We start from the raw sequence: 17678 nt of genomic DNA, 5'->3' as shown, positions 1-17678 counted from the left end.
TCCTCAATAATTTGAGGACTGAATTTTTTTTTTTTTTTGTAATTGAGATGGAGTCTCGCCCTGTTGCCCAGGCTGGAGTGTAATGGCACAATCTCGGCTCACTGCAACCTCCACCTCCTGGGTTCAAGCAATTCTTCCACCTCAGCCTCCTGAGTAGCTAGGATTACAGGTGTCCCTACCCCCCACCACACCCAGCTAAATTTTTTAAAATTTGTTTTTAGTAGAGACCGGGTTTCACCATATTGACCAGGCTGGTCTCGAACTGCTGACCTCAAGTGATCCCCCGCACCCCGCGTGGCCTCCTGAAGCGTTGGGATTACGGGAGTGAGCCACCATGCCTGGCCTTGAGGACTGACTATTATGCAAGTCCTGAGTGAGATGTTAAGAATATCCCAAAGAAGCTACCCCTTTCCCATTCTCATACAGAACACAACCTGTAGCAGTGACAGAGAGAAGTTAATGGGCAATTTTAGTTCAGGATGAAACACACTTTGAGGAAGTGCAAGGTGATATTGGTGAGTAAGCATGAAGCTGAGAGAGTAGGGAATGAGTTTTTCCAGTCCAGAAAACTGCATGTAAGTGAGACAGCTTGGAAGTTACAGTGTGTTTGTACACTTGGATGAAACATGGACACAAAACAAAAAAAAAAGGAGACTGGACAGACAGTGTCCTAGTCAGTGTTAAGATAGCGGGGCTACATTTCAGATAGTGGTTAGTTTCTGAAAGTTTATATAAATGTAAGGAAAAAATGAATGTGGGTAAGGCTAATTGTGAATAGTTTCACGGAGCAGCATAAAGTGACTGGGAGGAGGACAGGGCAATGAGGAAGGAGCTGGGAATTTGAACATAAGGCGTCTCGAATATAAATCGAGAGAGTTTCCTATTTGTCTCCTAGACAGTAGGGTTCATTGACTGCTTCCCAAAAAGGTGGAGGAGGTGGCATGAGCTGATTCACACTTTGAGAAGATAATTCTGGCTGTCATATTTAAGAAGAATTGTAAGGTTGTCAAGGTAGAAGCAGGGCGACCAGGTGGGTGGCATTTGTACTTCTGTGTGTCTTGGCAAAGAACCTGGTTTTGTTTAATCCCATTAAGGCTTCTTTCCTGAAGCTCTCTGGTCTTACCAGGCATGCTGCTGACTGGAAAGGGGAAAAAATGAATGCACTAAGGTGTTAAGGATTAATTCCAAAATTCCTCACTTCTGAGGATTTAATTGCCATCTCTACCTATGCATGAAACAGGGTGAACTAATAAATAGAAACAGGAAGTCAATGAAGACTTAGGCAATTTGGAAACAGAGTCCTAAGGTAAGCTGCCAGATTCCAGGGGCTCCGTACTGGCAGTGAAACAATCTGATTGCGGGAAGTGCCTAAGAACATGAGTTTCTTAGTGTTGGAAAGAGAGAAGATCCATTCATAAGCCTGTTTGCACTGCCTTCATTCATTTAAGAATTGTTTACTGGGTATTTTATAAGTTCCAGGCAATGTATTGAGAGCTGAGAAAAGTAGATACAGTTCCTGTCCAATGGAGGTTACCTTCTAGTGGAGAGTGAGGACAGTAAAATCATTGCCAGCTGGTCTGGGGATCCTGAGCCTGAGCTAGTTGGGGGAGTCAACTAAAGTGCCCTGTAGAAGTGACCTCCAGGCCCAGGCCCAGTACTTTGAGAAGGAGTTTATCAGGTGAGAATGCGGAGAAGGTTGTCCAAAGTAGAGGAGACCTCAGAAGCACTTCAGACCTGAAGTTCTTGGTTCCATTCCATAGATGAGTCACTTGGGAGCTTGTTAAAAAGGCAGAGGCAAAGACTCTGGCCTGCTAAGTGTTGACTAAGTTCTCGTCTGTGTATTTTAACATGGATTCTCACCAAAGTCTGATGCAGGTGGCTGACCTCACTTCAAAGTAACACAGATGGAATCTGTGTTTGATAGTTTTCAAATTGTGCCCCTGGCCCGAAGGGTAGGATCGTGAGAGGAGAGACAGGGGTCTGCCGCATCCCTATCCCCTGAGAAATTCTACTTATATGAGGTTTACTTATTTTGCAAAATATTGATTGGAATGTTAGTATTTGTACTTCCTCCAGCAAAAAAAACAGTCTTTGTGTATCATGTTTAGTCCTAGCACCTAATACAGAGACAAAATCTTCCCCCAAAATTATTTGAAAGAGTATATTAATAAGTCAAATGTTTCAAGTGTAAGTAAAAGCATGAAGGCCACTAATTCAGTCCAACTATTCACCTATAAATGAGTAAACTGAAACTCAAAGAGGAATTATTACTTGTCTAAGGTTGTCCAGCTTATTATGTTAGAGTAGAGGGCTGACTTACAATGCCTGTGCCCAGAGCCCAGTGTTGGTTCTTCCAGGTCCAATTTCAGCTTTTATTTATTTATTTTTAGTCAGAGTCTTGCTCTGTTGCCCAAGATGGAGTGCAATGGCACTATCGTGGCTCACTGCAACCTCCACCTCTTGGGTTCAAGCAATTCTCCTACATCAGCCTCCCAAGTAGCTGTGATTATAGGCATCTGCCACCAAGCCCGGCTAAATTTTTTTTTTTTTTGGTATTTTTAGCAGAGAGAACTTACACCATATTGTCCAGGCTGGCCTCAAACTCCTGACCTCCTGATCTGCCCACCTCGACCTCCAAAAGTGCTGAAATTGCAGGCTTGAGCCATTGCGCCTGGCCTAAGCTTTCAAGGAGGACAAAATATTGGCAGAATCTTGCTGAAAGTAGAGGAAGTAAGAAAGATGATGCAGTTTAAGAACAATTTGTATAAATTCATAGACTTGAGGCTTATAGTGGGCAATTAGCTTGCTAGAGATAGTCTTGGGTTGAAAGCAATCCTAAACCACATCTGGCATGCTCATAGCGTCATAGAGATACTTAAACCCAGAATCTTAGAGCCTGAGTTTCTTCATCTATAAAATGAAAATAATCACAACCAGCTTCCAGCGTGCTTGTGAGTATTCATACAAAGTGCCTGGCCCATAAATAGGTGACCAACATTTATTTATGCTTAAGCATATGGATCTGGAAAATCAAACATGTCCAATATGGGAAAAGAGATTTTGTTTATCTCTGAGTCTATAGGGTTTTAGGTAGTAAGTACATGCAGAAGGGAGAGAGAGATAAAGAGAGAGAGAGGAAGAGAAGGAGAAGGGAGAGAGAGGAGAAAAAGAGAAAAGAGGAGGGAAAGACAGAAGGAAGGAAGGAAGTGGGAGAGGGAGAAAGGAAGGAAGGAAGGGGAAGAGAAAGGAAAGGAAGGAAGAGAGCGAGGGAGAGGGGTAGGGAGGGAGGAAGGGAGGGAAGAAGGAAGGAATGGGAAAGGAAAGGAAGGAAAGGAATGAAGGGAGGAAGGAAGGAAAAGAAAGAAAGAAAAGAAAGTAGAAAAGAAAGAGTACTATTCTTCCCCTGGAAAATACCATGTGAGCTTGCAGAGGTATCGTGTTGGTTGTCTGCAGTAGCTTTTGTAAGATATGGCCATCAAATACCTTTATGCTCAAGAAGAATGGCAGTCATGTGTGGAGACATGAAGAAAGAGAAACTGAAGACAATTTGGTGGAGAGAAACACCTATTTTTGTGTGGTTTAGAAGAATGAACAGAATTAAAATTTGGACTTTGGGGGTAGCTCTGGGGTAAAACAGGAAACTGGCATTTCTCAGTGTGTTTTGGAGTACTGTCCAACTAACTCAGAGTGGAGAAACCCTAAGTAGGCAATCCCTACGATAACTTATTTATCATCTTGATGCCTATGTGACACTGACACATGTCTGTGGCCACAGCAATGACTAATTTTTGACTGAAACATGCCCAATTCACCGGGGTATCCAGAAGACAGTCCCTATTCACCTGGGTATCCAGAAGACAGTTCCTAATGTTCCATATACATTTTTACTTCTCTGAGATTCATAGCATTTTCTAGTAAGTAAGGACAACAATAACATTTTCCAACCACCTGCTGGATTCTGAATCCTTCCCATAAACTTCCCTGTCAATCAGTTATACAAACTCTCCTTCAGTTTCTTCAAGAACCGGAACCTCTCTGCTTCCCAGAGCAGCTTGTTCTATTGTGGTCAGTTCTGACAGTCAGCAAGGACTTGCTTTATTGAGTGTAATTTTGAGAATTTGAGAATAAATTAAATTATTATTTAATAATTGCTGTCAATTATTCCTAGTCATTCCAGTTTTACCTCTCAGAGCCATGTTTCCATGACATTCACAACTCATCAGATCCTACCAACAAGGAAAATTGGTGATGTCTTCCTTCTTCTTATGCTTTGGTAATCAAATCAAATATCTCTAAGAATACTTTACACATCCCCCCTACACCTATCATTTTTCTATTATCATTGATTGTACTAACTCAGTTACCTTGTTTAATCATAAAATCATAAACTCCACTTAAAACGTTTATTTTCTTACCTCAGATGTGATCTGGGTAGTTTTTATTAGTTTCTTCTGATGTATATTTAAATAATGAGTGTGTTATTCAGATTTAAAAGTTCTCCAAGAAGGCTATGTGGGAAAACATCTCTGTTTTCTAAGTTGCTTCAGCCCAGTCATTTTCAAACATGTTGGGAGCAAGAGAATACTTCTGTCAAAGCAAAACAAACAGATTACAGATCTATCTATCTCTGTCAGTGGTAGAATAATATAGAAATCTTTGATCATCCTTGATTATTTCCATAAAATATATTATTTGATGTCCAGGTCAATGAGTTTAACAGGATCAGCAAACTTTCCATAAAGAGTCAGATAGGCCAGGCATGGTGGCTCACGCCTGTACTCCCAGCACTTTGGGAGGCTGAGGCAGGCAGATGATGAGGTCAAGAGATTGAGGCCACGGTGAAACCCCATTTCTACTAAAAAATGCAAAAATTAGCTGGGAGTGGTGGCACGCACCTGTGGTCCCAGCTACTTGGGAGGTTGGGGCAGGAGAATTGCTTGAACCAGGGAGGCGGAGGTTACAGTGAGCCGAGATCGCACCACTGCACTCCAGCCTGGTGCCTGGCAACAGAGCAAGACTCTGTCTCAAGAAAAAAAAAGAGTCAGATAGTAAATATTTTAGACTTTGTGGGACTTCTGGTCTCTGTTGCAGCTACTCAACTCTGCCGCTGTAGTACAAGAGAGGCCACAGAATATACAGCACATAAATAGATGATTGTGATAGTTTTCCAATAAAAATTTATTTGCAAAACAGACAGTGGGACACATTTCATCTTTGGCCTGTAGTCTGATGCCTTGTGAGTTAATCTTTAATGATTTTAGTGCATTTTGGTTAAGTATGGTTTTAGGTCCCTGGTTCTTGATATAAAGCCAGACATTCAATTAATATAACTGAATGAATTAGCAGAAGGAAAAAATATTTCTTAACCAGTTGAAAACAGGGACAGGGAATATTTCTTTACAGGAAAATGATGAAAGGTCTAGCTGATAACGTGTATTGGGGGTGGCTCAGAGATGGCAGCATGCTCACTAATCCTAAAATATCTTAACAAGAAAGAAATTGGCAATTAAATGCAGTATTACTTGCCGGGAAAAAAATAGTTCATTTTTCTTCTTAAACAGTGCACTGTGGCAGAGGGAATTCAGCAGAGACCTGGTGTGCAAGACCTGGATTTAAAAACCAGCTCTCGTGCTGACAACTGTGTGTCTTTGAGAGAATCATTTCCTCTCTCAGAGTCCCTGTGTTTCCATCTAAAATTTAAGGCAATGACAAAGACACTCTTTGTGGTTCCTTGGAGCTTTCAGATTTTGTGATCTGAAAGAAAAAAACTCACATAATTGCAATGTTTAATAGGATTTATGATAATTGGAAAATAATTGCCATTCCAAAGTTTTATTAATCTATATTTAGTTATGAGTCATGCTTTCACAATAGATGCTTTGGAAATAAACAAAGAGACAAATTGAGTCAACAGAATTTTAAATATTTTATTTATATGCAGTTTGTATAATCTCTGGAGCCCACAGGCGTATTAAGAACATTTAAAATACCCATTAAAAGTTATGTGTTACAAAACAAACTCTCCTTTTAGAATGCCTTGCCGAAGGATACGTAGCTAACATTTATTGAGTAGCTACTACTGCCAGATTAATTGCATTCATTACATTTAATCCTTCCAGCAATGCTGAAAGGTAAATACTAATATTCCTATTGCACTGACAAAAAAGCTCAGAGATGCTGAGGGATTTGCAAATGTTCACTCGGCTAATGAGTGGGTTTATTGTAGGATTCAGAGCCAGACCAGTCTGACCGTACAGTCTGTGCTCATCCCACGATGCCAGAATGTTTTTGGGAAAGGACCTGTTTTGCACCCTCTTTCCAGGTGCTCAAAGGAATGAGCATTTGCCTTCCTCGATATCCTCTATTTTGCTTTTCTGTGGGGCATTGCAGGGACTCCTGGCAAGGTGGGTTGGGAGAGTCAGTGACTTTCCCTATTCACATGGGACACCAGAAGGGACAGGGGAGTAGAGAATAGGAAGAAACAAAGAAGAAGCCAGATTGAGAACCACAGAATCTGAGTTTCTGTCCCAGCTCTGGTGCAGATTTTCCACACAGTCTTTACTGCCCTGGGCCTCAGTTCTCTCCACTTGTGATGGGGATGGTGATACTCTCTATTTTCAGGTTATTGGGAGAATAATGTATGTGGTGACAGATTTGTAAACGACCAAGTGCACTGCAGACTCCACAAAGTCAAGAAAATGGAATAAGACAGTGGATCCACGTTGAGAACCCTGAATCTAAGATGAGGAACTTATTTCCTAGTCCCACTTGCCACCAGTGATGCTGTGGCCTTAGAAAGTCCCTTTCTCTCTACGGGCCTCCGTTTTCTCACCTGTGAAATGGCAGTGATGGCCATGAGCACCTAATGCCCCTCTATCCTGACGTTTTAGATTAGTATGACAAGGCAGTGAGTTCCAGTGCATGGAGTATGTCTAGGAAACACTGGGCCCTTTGGAGTAAAATAAAACAAGTGGATTCTAAGCTTCTTTCCCATGATTAATTCTCATAACCACCATTGTGACTCCCTGAACTCAATAACGGTGCTTCAGGAAGAATTCCACTTGCTTTTCTGGAAATGGTCCATTTATATAAAAGTTGGGCCATTCCGAGTGTGCTTGTGTTTTCTATTTTTCCCTCTCAAGTTTCTATGCAATGAGAAACACAGTGCCCTTACAGTGCTCTCCCCTTAGATTATTTTCCCCCATTGCTCTGACGTTAGCCCCATAAGAGCCTTCAGAACTGCTATGGGGCTGGCATTAGAGTGAAAACGTCATTACTTAAGTGAACACCTTTGGAAAATAAACCTCTATACGGATTGTAAGCAAGGATTACTTTATTCTCTGAAGTTAAGTTGATATCTTTACTTGTAATTAAAATAGTACTATTTGTAATTACATATTCAGAGATAGTTCTTTTCTCCTCCTCCTCCTTTTTCTGCTTTTCCTCACTTCAACCCTCTGGGGCCAAAATGCTCTGCGAGATCCGCATGGATGCGGCTGTTTCTCGGCTGCTTTGCTGGTTGTGTTCTGGGGCATGAAGGCAGGCAGGGGATTTGGAGCTGACACCCTCTCGTTAAGATGCATCATTTCTGCCTCACATATGCCCTTGGGTTCACCTTTCCCTGAGCTGGCTGAGGATTGTGTGGGGAGCGGCTGGGAGCAGCAGGCAAGAGAAATGCCCTCTTACCTCTCCCAGCTCAATGATTTCATCTCACTCTTCTCCTTTGTGATTCCCCTTGTTCCTCTCTGGGGATAATTTGCTGCTAACAATAGTAGAAGCTGTCCCAGAGTTCTCGTCTATCACTCCCATACTCAGAAGCTTCTCTTTATCCATTTCCAAATGATTAGTTAACGTGACCAATGGGATAAGCCACCCAGTAATAAACAGATGCAAATATCCCATCACTGTGATCAATCATGCTTTCAACAAACATTTATTCGGGGTACAATGTCATTACGGTATTCCAAAATGTATTCTTGGATTAAGCCAGACCACCAGAAAGCTCTATATTTAGATTGTAATATGTTTGTCTCTCGTGGAGTTGCTTTATTGCATGAATAGTGTATGAATAGTGCTTTATTGTATGCAGTAGGCTACCTTGAGCCCATAAAACTCACAGGAATATTGTTGAGAACATCACCCACCAGAGTCAACTATATTGATCTCTTTATGGGAAACTATGGGAAATGTTTGTGTCTTATTGTAGCATCCAGGGAATCTATTTCTCAAACAACTTTGAACAACTACTCTGCTGTCTTTCTGACTGTATGGCTTTTGGCTATCATTACCCTTTTTCCTTTAGCTGCAAGGAAGCTCGGAGACGCTTACAGTTCACTTACATCAAGCGTTCAGGGCTTCATAGAATTAACTTTCCAAACTTCATGTTTTATTTTAATCCAAACTTTATTTTCTATTCTCCCTTTTATTTTTCTTATTTTATGTATATTTTAAAGCCTGTAAGATGTGTATGTTTTTTAAAGTAACCTCCAGCTACATCTGAGATCAGATTCATGTAAACGAAGAAGTCATGAAGCATGCCTGCAAAGAGAAGAAGAACCCTTCACTTATTCAGAGGTCATTAGGAGGGAGCTCGATTACCTAAAAACAACAGAGGAAACACATTTATCCAGCGCTCCCTAAAGACACAAAACTGCTAGAGGCATTCCCCTTACAACTCTTAGAGGTAGAAATTGTCACTCCCCGCCCCCATTTTACAGATGAAGAAACTAAAATAGGACCTTTTAAGCAATAGAAACATCATAAGGGTGTCCGGTACAAATAGTTGTAAAAAATAATGCTTATGCCAGCAGCAGCTAACATTTGTTCATACCCTGCTGCCAACTGTAAAGAAGTCATCGATTATTTCGTTTAACTCTCCCAGCACAATTTGAGGAGATGCTTTTAGTCCTCATCACATATGTGAAAAAATAGACTTAGATGGAGTTTATAAACTATTGGTCTATTTCTTAAACTCACCCTTGCTACTTTCAGTATACTTCATAAGAATCAGATCCCACCTTTCCCTAAATTTATCTACTAGTAATTTTAAAAGAACATGACTGTGTCCTTTCCCTTCTCCCCCACCGATCTATCCATGACCACCCAACTTTCCAATGTAGCTGCTCATGTAATCATAACAACAAGGATAATATTGATAATAACTTTCATATTTGATTGATGGTTTCATGGAGTTGCTTTATTGTATGAATAGTGTATGGATAATCCTAAGCCTGTCCTTGTGAGGTACTACTATTTACATTTTACAAAGTATTAACCAATAGGTGGTAGAATCATAACTCACATTTTTACCCCTAGAGCCCAGAATGGAGGATACAGGGGTTAAAGATGATCCAATTCCACCAATTTATTTCACAGGTGAAGACACAGATATTCAGGAAAGGATACACCTTCCCAAGAGCACAGAGCCAGTTCTCCTTCCTGTCTCGTTTTTATTTTATTTTATTTATTGCTGAAGTCTTGCTCTGTTGCCTAGGCTGGAGTGCAGTGGTATGATCCCAGCTCACTGCAGCCTCTGCCTCCCAGGCTCAAGCAATTCTCCTACCTCAGCCTCCCAAGTAGCTGGGACTACAGGTGTATGCCAGTAATACCCAGCTAATTTTTTTTTTGTATTTGTAGTAGAGAAGGGGTATTACCGTGTTGCCCAGGCTGGTCTTGAACTCTTGAGCTCAGGCAATCCACCTGCCTCAGCTTCCCAAAGTGCTGGGATTACAGGTGTGAGCCACCACACTTGGCCTTCTCCTTCCTGTCTCGTAAATCATGTCTCCTTCTGTGCAATGTGTCACTGGGTGTATGTATGTGTATCTGTGTGCACATACATAAGAAAGCAGAGGACTAACAGAGGATGAAGGAGGATTCCTATACAGGAAACGTTTTGCTCTAAAAGAAACATTTGGACTTACAATTTTCTCTCTAGCCTCATCTTAAATCTAGCAACCCTGGCTGCAGTCTTCATCTGTCCCCAGGCCCTGTCATCATCTGCCCTCCCACCTCCAGCTCCCCTAGTGGGATGGGCCTTGCTGCAGACACCCCATGACTTCCATCCAGGATCCTTTTTTAATCTCAGTCTAATTGGTTTGCCCACCCTGCTGGGATGCTTAATTGGGCATAAGCATATTCTGCAGAACCTATGCCATTGTGAGTTCTGCCTTCTCCTCCAAGGGGAATTTGCTTGTTCTGTGCACTCAGAAGGAAAGATATATTTTATGTTGTGTTCAATTCCCTGAGAACTGACATGAAATTGTTCCTGGGCCAGCAAAGCAGTTAGATAACATGGCAAGCAAGGCTTGCTTTCTTATGTATTTTCTTTTACTTTGTTTTTTTAAGGTGGCATGTTGCTGTGGAAAGGACACTGCACTTGAAGTCATGAGCCCTAGGCTCTGATTTTATCCTTCCCGGTCATTTGCTGTGGGATCTTGATCAAATAACTTCATCTTTTTGACGTTCAATTTTCCCATCAGTGGATTCTATGAGTTGGATTTGATGACTTCTATGAATGGAGTTAAGAGTGAAGCTTTTAGGACATGTTACCCATGGGCCAAATATAGCCTGGCACTTGCTTTTGTAAATAAGGTTTTATTGGAGCACATCCACACTCAGCTGTATTGTCTATGACTATTTCACTCTACAAGGACACAGTTGAGTGGTTGCAGCAAGTACCTTGTGGTTGAAAAGTCTAAAATATTTACTACATGGACCTTTACAGAAAATGTTTGCCTACCCTTCCTTTAGAACATAAATCAGATTGGGTAGACTCGAAACCTTCTTTTGACTTTTCATGTTACTTGGAATATTTTTAAAAGTTTTACTAAGGTTGACAAAGCCTTTTGAGGTCTAGGTTCACCCTACTCCATCTTTTGATCTTATTTTTCTTCCCATATCACCCCTTGACTCATCTAGACCTGCCCTTTGATGTTCCTCAAATGTGGCAAATACATTTCCACCCCAGGACCTTTGCATTTGCTGTTACTTTTTCCTAGAACATTATTTCACCAGGTGGCCTGATGATCTCGCTTTCATTTCCCTCAGGTGTGTCCTCAAATGTCATTAAATCAGGAAGGCCTTTTCTGAAGACTTATAACAAGAGATAGCCTCACCAACTTCTGGACATCCCAGCCTTCTCCCCGTGATTTATTTGTTTTTGTAACACTTATCTCTCCTGACACCTTACATATTTGTTTCTTTGTTATCTGTCCACTGTCACCAGCATGTATGCCCCTTGAGAGCAAGACTTTCATTAGTTTTGTTTACTGTGCTATCTTTAGAGCTGGAAAAATGGTGGATGTTCAAATTTTGAATATGTAATCAAACTTTTCATCTCCAATGTTGCTTAAATCTAGCTCTGAATAGATCTAGGTGCTACTGAGTCCTTTTACTTAAGTGTATTTTAGTAAAGACTGTAAAAATCACAGAATCCTGCAATTATTACAGTCTTTGCTCCAACGTGGCTGTAATGGTTACAGAGTCACATAAACCCATCCTCAAAATGCTTTTAGCCTGGATTGTTGGCCAGTGAGAACAGAGTTTATAGACTGAAATGTAGTAACATAGTTTGACACAGTCATTCATCCTGTGGTCCCTGACAACCTCTCTGCCTTTAGCTCTTATCATTTATATATTACACATGCACAGAGACACACTCATCCCTTTCTTTCTAACTGTCCTGTCTCCTCTCATTCACCTCCATTTTTTTACACAGAGCTCATTGTTCTTTACCATTTTTAAGTGTTCAGTTCTGTGGTAATAAATGCATTTATATTGTTTTGTTTTTCCCTTTGTTCCTCCCTATCCTTCCCAGTCTCTGGTAATGATCATTTCACTCTGTCTTCATGAGATCCATTTTTCATTTCCCACAAATGAGTGGGATATGTGATATTTATCTTTCTGTGCTTGGACTATTTCACTTAACATAATGGCCTCCAATTCCGTCCATGCTGCTGCAAATGACAGGATTTTATTCTCTTTTATGGCTGAATAATACTCCATTGTATATGTATACCACATTTTATTTATCCAATCATCCATTGATGGGCATGTGGGTTCATTCCACATTTTGCCTGTTGTAATAGTGCTGTGATAAAACATGGGCATATAGATATCTCTTTAATATATATTTCCTTGCTTTTGAGTATATGCCTAGTAGTGGAATTGCTGAATCATATGGTAGTCCTATTTTAAGTTTTTGGAGGAACTTGCATATTGTACATTATAGTTTAATACCTTCCCTAAACAACCATTTGTCCCCCTTCCTCCAATGGACCAATTCCTTGGGATGAGAAACTCTATCCGTGGTGCTGAGGAGGTGGGTGGTGCTTTAGGGTAACATCCCCAGTTAGTAAGCTCTCCCCAGTGCCTGACTGTGCTCAGCAGGTCACATACTTAAGCCTTACGTCCACCCAGTGAGTGATGGACTGGGTACTTGGCATTGGCTTCTTTCTGAGTTTCTTTTACAGGAAGCAACACAGATGTCAGGCCCTGGTCTGTTGCTGGTGAACATCACAGACTGTGATGGCTGTTTCAAAAAAAGGAATCGAGTCATGCCTTGTAATTTGGTGGTGGGGGTGGCATTATTCTTCTGTATTGGTACTGGTTCTACTATGCTTATAGTCTGCCTCTCAATATTACATTAAAAGGGTGATTTAAGAGTCAGGATGCCAGTTTTCTACACTCAGTTCTACCACCCATGAGCTACATGATCTTTAACAAGTTACTTAACTTCTCTGTGTGTAAATAAATATTAATTTTAAGGAATATGGGCATGTTCATATGAAAAAAAGCAACCGAAGACAGTAAGTCATGAATAAAACTGATATATATATATATATATAGACACACACATATGTATATCTCTCTATATATTCTTTTTTCTATATATATTTCTATATACTGATATATGAGTATGTTTATATGCATATATATAACCTCATAATTTTATGTATTTATAATTTTATAAATTTCTTGGATTAGCTCAAGAGGAAATACTCTTTTCCTCAGAGATATTTGGCATTTCTCATTACTGTGCATTGATCAATTTCTGGTTAGCAAATTACCTCACAACGTAGTGACTTGAAACAATATTATCTGACAGTTTCTGTGAGTCAGGAATCTGGACACCCTGTCTCTGGGTTTCTTGTCAGGCTGGCTTGGGAAGGGTCTGTTTCCTCGTTTACACCCATGGTTACTGCCAGGATTCAGTTCCTTGTGAGGCCTCATTTCCTTGGCAGCTGTTGGCCAAAGGATTCCCTCGGCTCCTTCCGGTGTGTGTGTCTCTCTAGAGCATCTCACAGCATGGCAGCAGGGGAGTGGGGAAAGACGAAAGACGGACGCAGTGATGGAGAGAGCAGGAGAGCCAATGTGAGAAAGAGAAAGGGAACAGAGAGCCAGTGAGTGGGACAGAAAGAGACAGAGAGAGACATAGAGGGACTTAGAGAACCAGAGACAGAGAGAGAACACAAAATAGACATCGAAAAATCTTGTAACTGAATCATGAAAGTGACACTCCATCGCTTTCATATCCTATTAGAAACAAGTCCCTGGGCCTGAGGTCATTAGGACTCAAGCTGCCTGTCACACCTGTAGCATTTGTCTCAGCTGGCTGTCAAGTTCTTTCCCTCCTCTCAACATCCCATCAGCTACTTGTTCCATCTTGTTGCCTCTGACACCCTCTTTTTATACTCCTCCTATTTAATTCTGCCCATTCGCATAACATATTGTGACCCTGCTCACTGCTCCTGACTTTTCTTCCCTGTGGTTATGTTGTTGTTGTTGTTGTGGTGGTGGTGTTTGTGTCTACTTTGCTTTTAGAGACAAGGTCTTGCTATGTTGCTCAGGCTGGTTTCAAACTCCTGAGTTCAAGTGATCCTCCTGCCTTGGCCACCTGAGTGGCTGGGACTACAGGCGTGCACTAGCATTCCAGCCATTTTTGTTTTTAACCACATTTCATTGACCTAAATTCCCTGCACACTTAAAAACTATAGTTCAAACCTGACCTCCTCTCTGAAGCTTTCCCTAGAGGCCCGAGAAGTTCAGGTTCCTCCTCCTGTGTCCTGTAGTCCTTGATTTATAATAAACTGAAAAGTCTTCCAGACTGTGAGCTTCTTAAGGACAGGGACTGTGACACATGCATCCCCCTTCTATGGACATGATATGTTGCCCTTAGTAGGTGTCTTGCAGAGTTCATTGAGTGCACTTGATTGACTTAAGTACTTACAACAACGTACAAGGGACTCAGTTGACTCCAAATTTGAACTATGTCATGAATTATGGACAGAGATTTATTCAGCAGACACAGACCATGAGCTCTGAATCCTGGAAACATATTCTAATGTGAAAGCTTTTTTTGGACTTAGTTTTTTGTGAATCAGGGGTCAAGACACCACCGCTAAATTACCAGGGCACATTCTGGCTGGACATCCCCTCGCCGTTCTCTTTCTTCTTGCCCTGTGTCCCTTTCCTCATTCATCTCTCCCATCTTGTGGCAGGAGAGAGAGACCTTTTCATTAAACTCTGGTTCCCATCATTTATCTCCACTGACCTTACAGTCCTCTTGTCTAGTCTGTTTTCCTCAAGGACCGAAAGCATGTAACTCAGGCAGGTTGGAGAGCTGGTAATTCTTGGGGAGCTCAGTCTCTGGTAGGAGCTGCGAGTGTTACTGAGCAAGAGCAACCTCAACTGAGTCCCTTTAAGTTTTTGCCTGTACTCAGTTTTCATGCTAATGATTTACGTGTACATGTCTGGGAACTTGTGAGAAAATAAAGTTATAAAACAATGTTTCACATTGCATCATCACCTTGCAGTTTCCAAAGGTGTTTTGCACTCTATGTTTCATGTAATTCCTGCGTCAGCAGTAGCAAATAGATGCCATTAATTGAATTTTACAGATGAAGAAATGTAGGTCTAGAGAGGGGACAAGATCACAACACATAATTTGCAAGAGGCAGAGTGAGTCTTGGCTTCCAAATTTGGTGCTGTTTGGTCTTGAGATACTTCGTTATTAGAGAAGGCAAAAATGGAAATTTTCCCACAATGTCTTTGGAACATAGCTTAATTGCTTTCAAGTACTAGGTGCTCAATGAATACATGTTAACATTTTGGATTAAAGTGAGCTCTGGGCTCAGTATTTGATTTTTGGATTATTTTAGAACAGGCCTCAGGTTGCTTTGTGCCTTAGGTCCTGTCTACTGTTATATATCCTTCCATGTTTTCTTCCCCCCTTTCCTCCTCCCCTCTTTCCTCCCCTTCCCTTCCTTTCTTCCTCCTTTCCTTTCCTTTCCTTTCCTTTCCTTTCCTTTCCTTTCCTTTCCTTCCCTTCCCTTCCCTTCCCTTCCCTTCCCTTCCCTTCCCTTCCCTTCCCTTCCCTTCCCTTCCCTTCCCTTCCCTTCCCTTCCCTTCCCTCCCTCCCCTCCCCTCCCCTCCCCTCCCCTCCCCTCCCCTCCCCTCCCCTCCCCTCCCCTCCCCTCCCCTCCCCTCCCCTCCCCTCCCCTCCCCTCCCCTCCCCCCCTCCCTCCCTCCCTCCCTCCCTCCCTCCCTCCCTCCCTCTTGATTTCCATTTGCTTATTCATTTCTCCATCTGGCTTTATCTTGAATCCTGGCATGTAACAGGCACTGAGCTATTTACAGGGCTGGGTTAGGGAGTGCCTAAGAAGATTCTATTCTTGTGGTGTCATTTACAGTCTAGTGAGAGAGATGGACAAGCAACTAGAGGACAATGGAGGACTCGGTCTTGTGATAGGTATCAGAAATGGATAATAATTCTCTGGAACAGGGCTAGCATGATTATTATATGAGAGCTTAGACATGATTTTCCTGGGGACTGTAAAATACCATGAAAATTTTTATCAGAATATCATCATCATCCATATCATCAGATTATTATTTTTATTATCTTTTCTTTTTCCTCATTTCTCCACCTATCCGCTAATAAAAGTAACTCCTGGTATTTATCTCCCTGGTGCTCTGTAAGCAACTTGAGGACAAGGATGTTGTCTATCTGGTTCAATATTCCTGTGACGAGAGTAGTACTCAATAAATATTTGTTGGTTGAAGATGATTGGAAACTGCAGACCAAAGCATCACTGGATACATATTAAAATTGTAGCCATTTTCCCACTTAAGGAGAGATGCTTGGATGGATGGTTGGGTGGACTTTGGCTTGAGGGCAGTGGTGGTAAGTTGAGGAGTGTTGCTCATTTCTCCTGCCCAGGGAGTTTGCCCGTTGGAAGGTGAGAAACACAGCCATCGAGAGGAGAGATCTGGTCCGCCATCCAGTGCCCCTCATGCCGGAGTTTCAAAGGAGCATCCGCCTGCTTGGCAGGAGACCCACCACTCAGCAGTTCATCGATACCATCATCAAAAAGTACGGCACCCACCTGCTCATCTCAGCCACATTGGGAGGTAGGTCCACAGCCACTGGGCCAGAGCCTTGCCATGACTTTGGGTCTGGGATGGAAGGGAGAGTGGGATGTCTTGACAGCAAAGCCTTCTTAGCCTTTCTGCCATTAGACATCAAACAAAAGCATATACACCCAGATAAGCCAAATGGTCTTGGCTGTTGTGATCATATCCTAGGAGGAGATGATTCAGTTCTATGGGACAGTCTAATTTGAGAGTTTACTAAATTTTCTGAAAATATGGCTTACCCTTGGAATTGGCTCCATTTATTAGAAATGCCAAATCTGATAATTGTCTCGGTTCCTTTGGTTTAATCGGGGAAAATAATTAAATTTCAGGTATTGTTTAGGGAATCTGCTTTGTTTATTTAAGTCTACTTCAGAGACTGATAACTCGAGGTTATCATTTTACAAACAGGCTATAATTTGTATCTCCTGTGGGCTTAAAGTAGGTTTTATAGGAAAGCAGACTAATTGTTCCACCTTGCTCAGCCTTACCCATCCCTCCCCATCAGGGCCAGTCCGTGTTTGAGAGAGCAAGGGTAAGAGGAAGGAAATAAATGCAAAGACGATGAATGGAAAACGGTACAGACTAGTGCCTTCAGATGCTTGTGGGTCTTGTCTGAAAGGATCATTTCATATTATGAGCAATCCCTTAGGTACCAGTTTTGCCACAGTGACTGGGTTCACTGAACTTTGAGAAAGCCCCTTTAGTGATAGATCACTGTGCAACTTACTTACAAAGCTGCCAGCTGCATTTAGGTATGGCCCATGCCCCGCTAAGAGAGATTGGCATATTGATACAAGCACAGTAGACTGAGGTATACTTGTAACAGGGGATCTTCTCCTTCAGAGAAGTGTTGAGCACTACCAACTGAACTGGTCAGTAGATTTCTTGGAGGAAGTGACAGTTTTGCTTACAAGGAGCTGATTAAGTAAAGGGAGGTGGCAAAGCTTTCTAGGCTTGGCATACTGTGTACAATTTGAGGGAGACCCAATTCATAATGTGATAATGTGGGGAATGTGGTGGGGAGATTGGTTAGGTAAATTTATTCATTCTTAGAATGATATTATCCACTAAGCCAGTCTGAGTTCCAAAGCTAAAGAACTTGGAGCCCAGTGTGCAAGGACAGGAAGCATCCAGCACTGGGAAAAGATGTAGACTGGGAGGCTAAGCTGGTCCAGTCTTTTCACGATCTATCTGCTTTTATTCTAGCCATGCTGACAGCTGATTAGATGGTACCCACCCAGAGGAAGGGTGGGCCTGCCTTT

General features: G+C 41.8%; 1 protein-coding gene across 2 annotated transcripts in view; it reads left to right on the top strand.

Moving 5' to 3' along the window:
* BRINP1 (BMP/retinoic acid inducible neural specific 1) overlaps positions 1–17678 on the top strand; it is a 200973-nt gene that overhangs the window by 104083 nt on the left and 79212 nt on the right. Inside the window, exon 3 of one of the 2 annotated variants that reach the window (XM_002743254.7) lies at positions 16220–16410. In XM_002743254.7, the coding sequence (XP_002743300.1) occupies positions 16220–16410 (191 nt within the window). Of the gene's footprint in view, positions 1–16196; positions 16411–17678 lie in introns of both variants that reach the window. The other variant, XM_078375351.1, reaches the window with a different exon arrangement.

The sequence above is a fragment of the Callithrix jacchus genome, chromosome 1, assembly GCF_049354715.1.
Source record: "Callithrix jacchus isolate 240 chromosome 1, calJac240_pri, whole genome shotgun sequence".
NCBI lineage: Eukaryota > Metazoa > Chordata > Mammalia > Primates > Cebidae > Callithrix > Callithrix jacchus.
The sequence above is the reverse complement of the archived record's forward strand: the minus strand, read 5'-3'. Positions and strand labels throughout refer to the sequence as shown.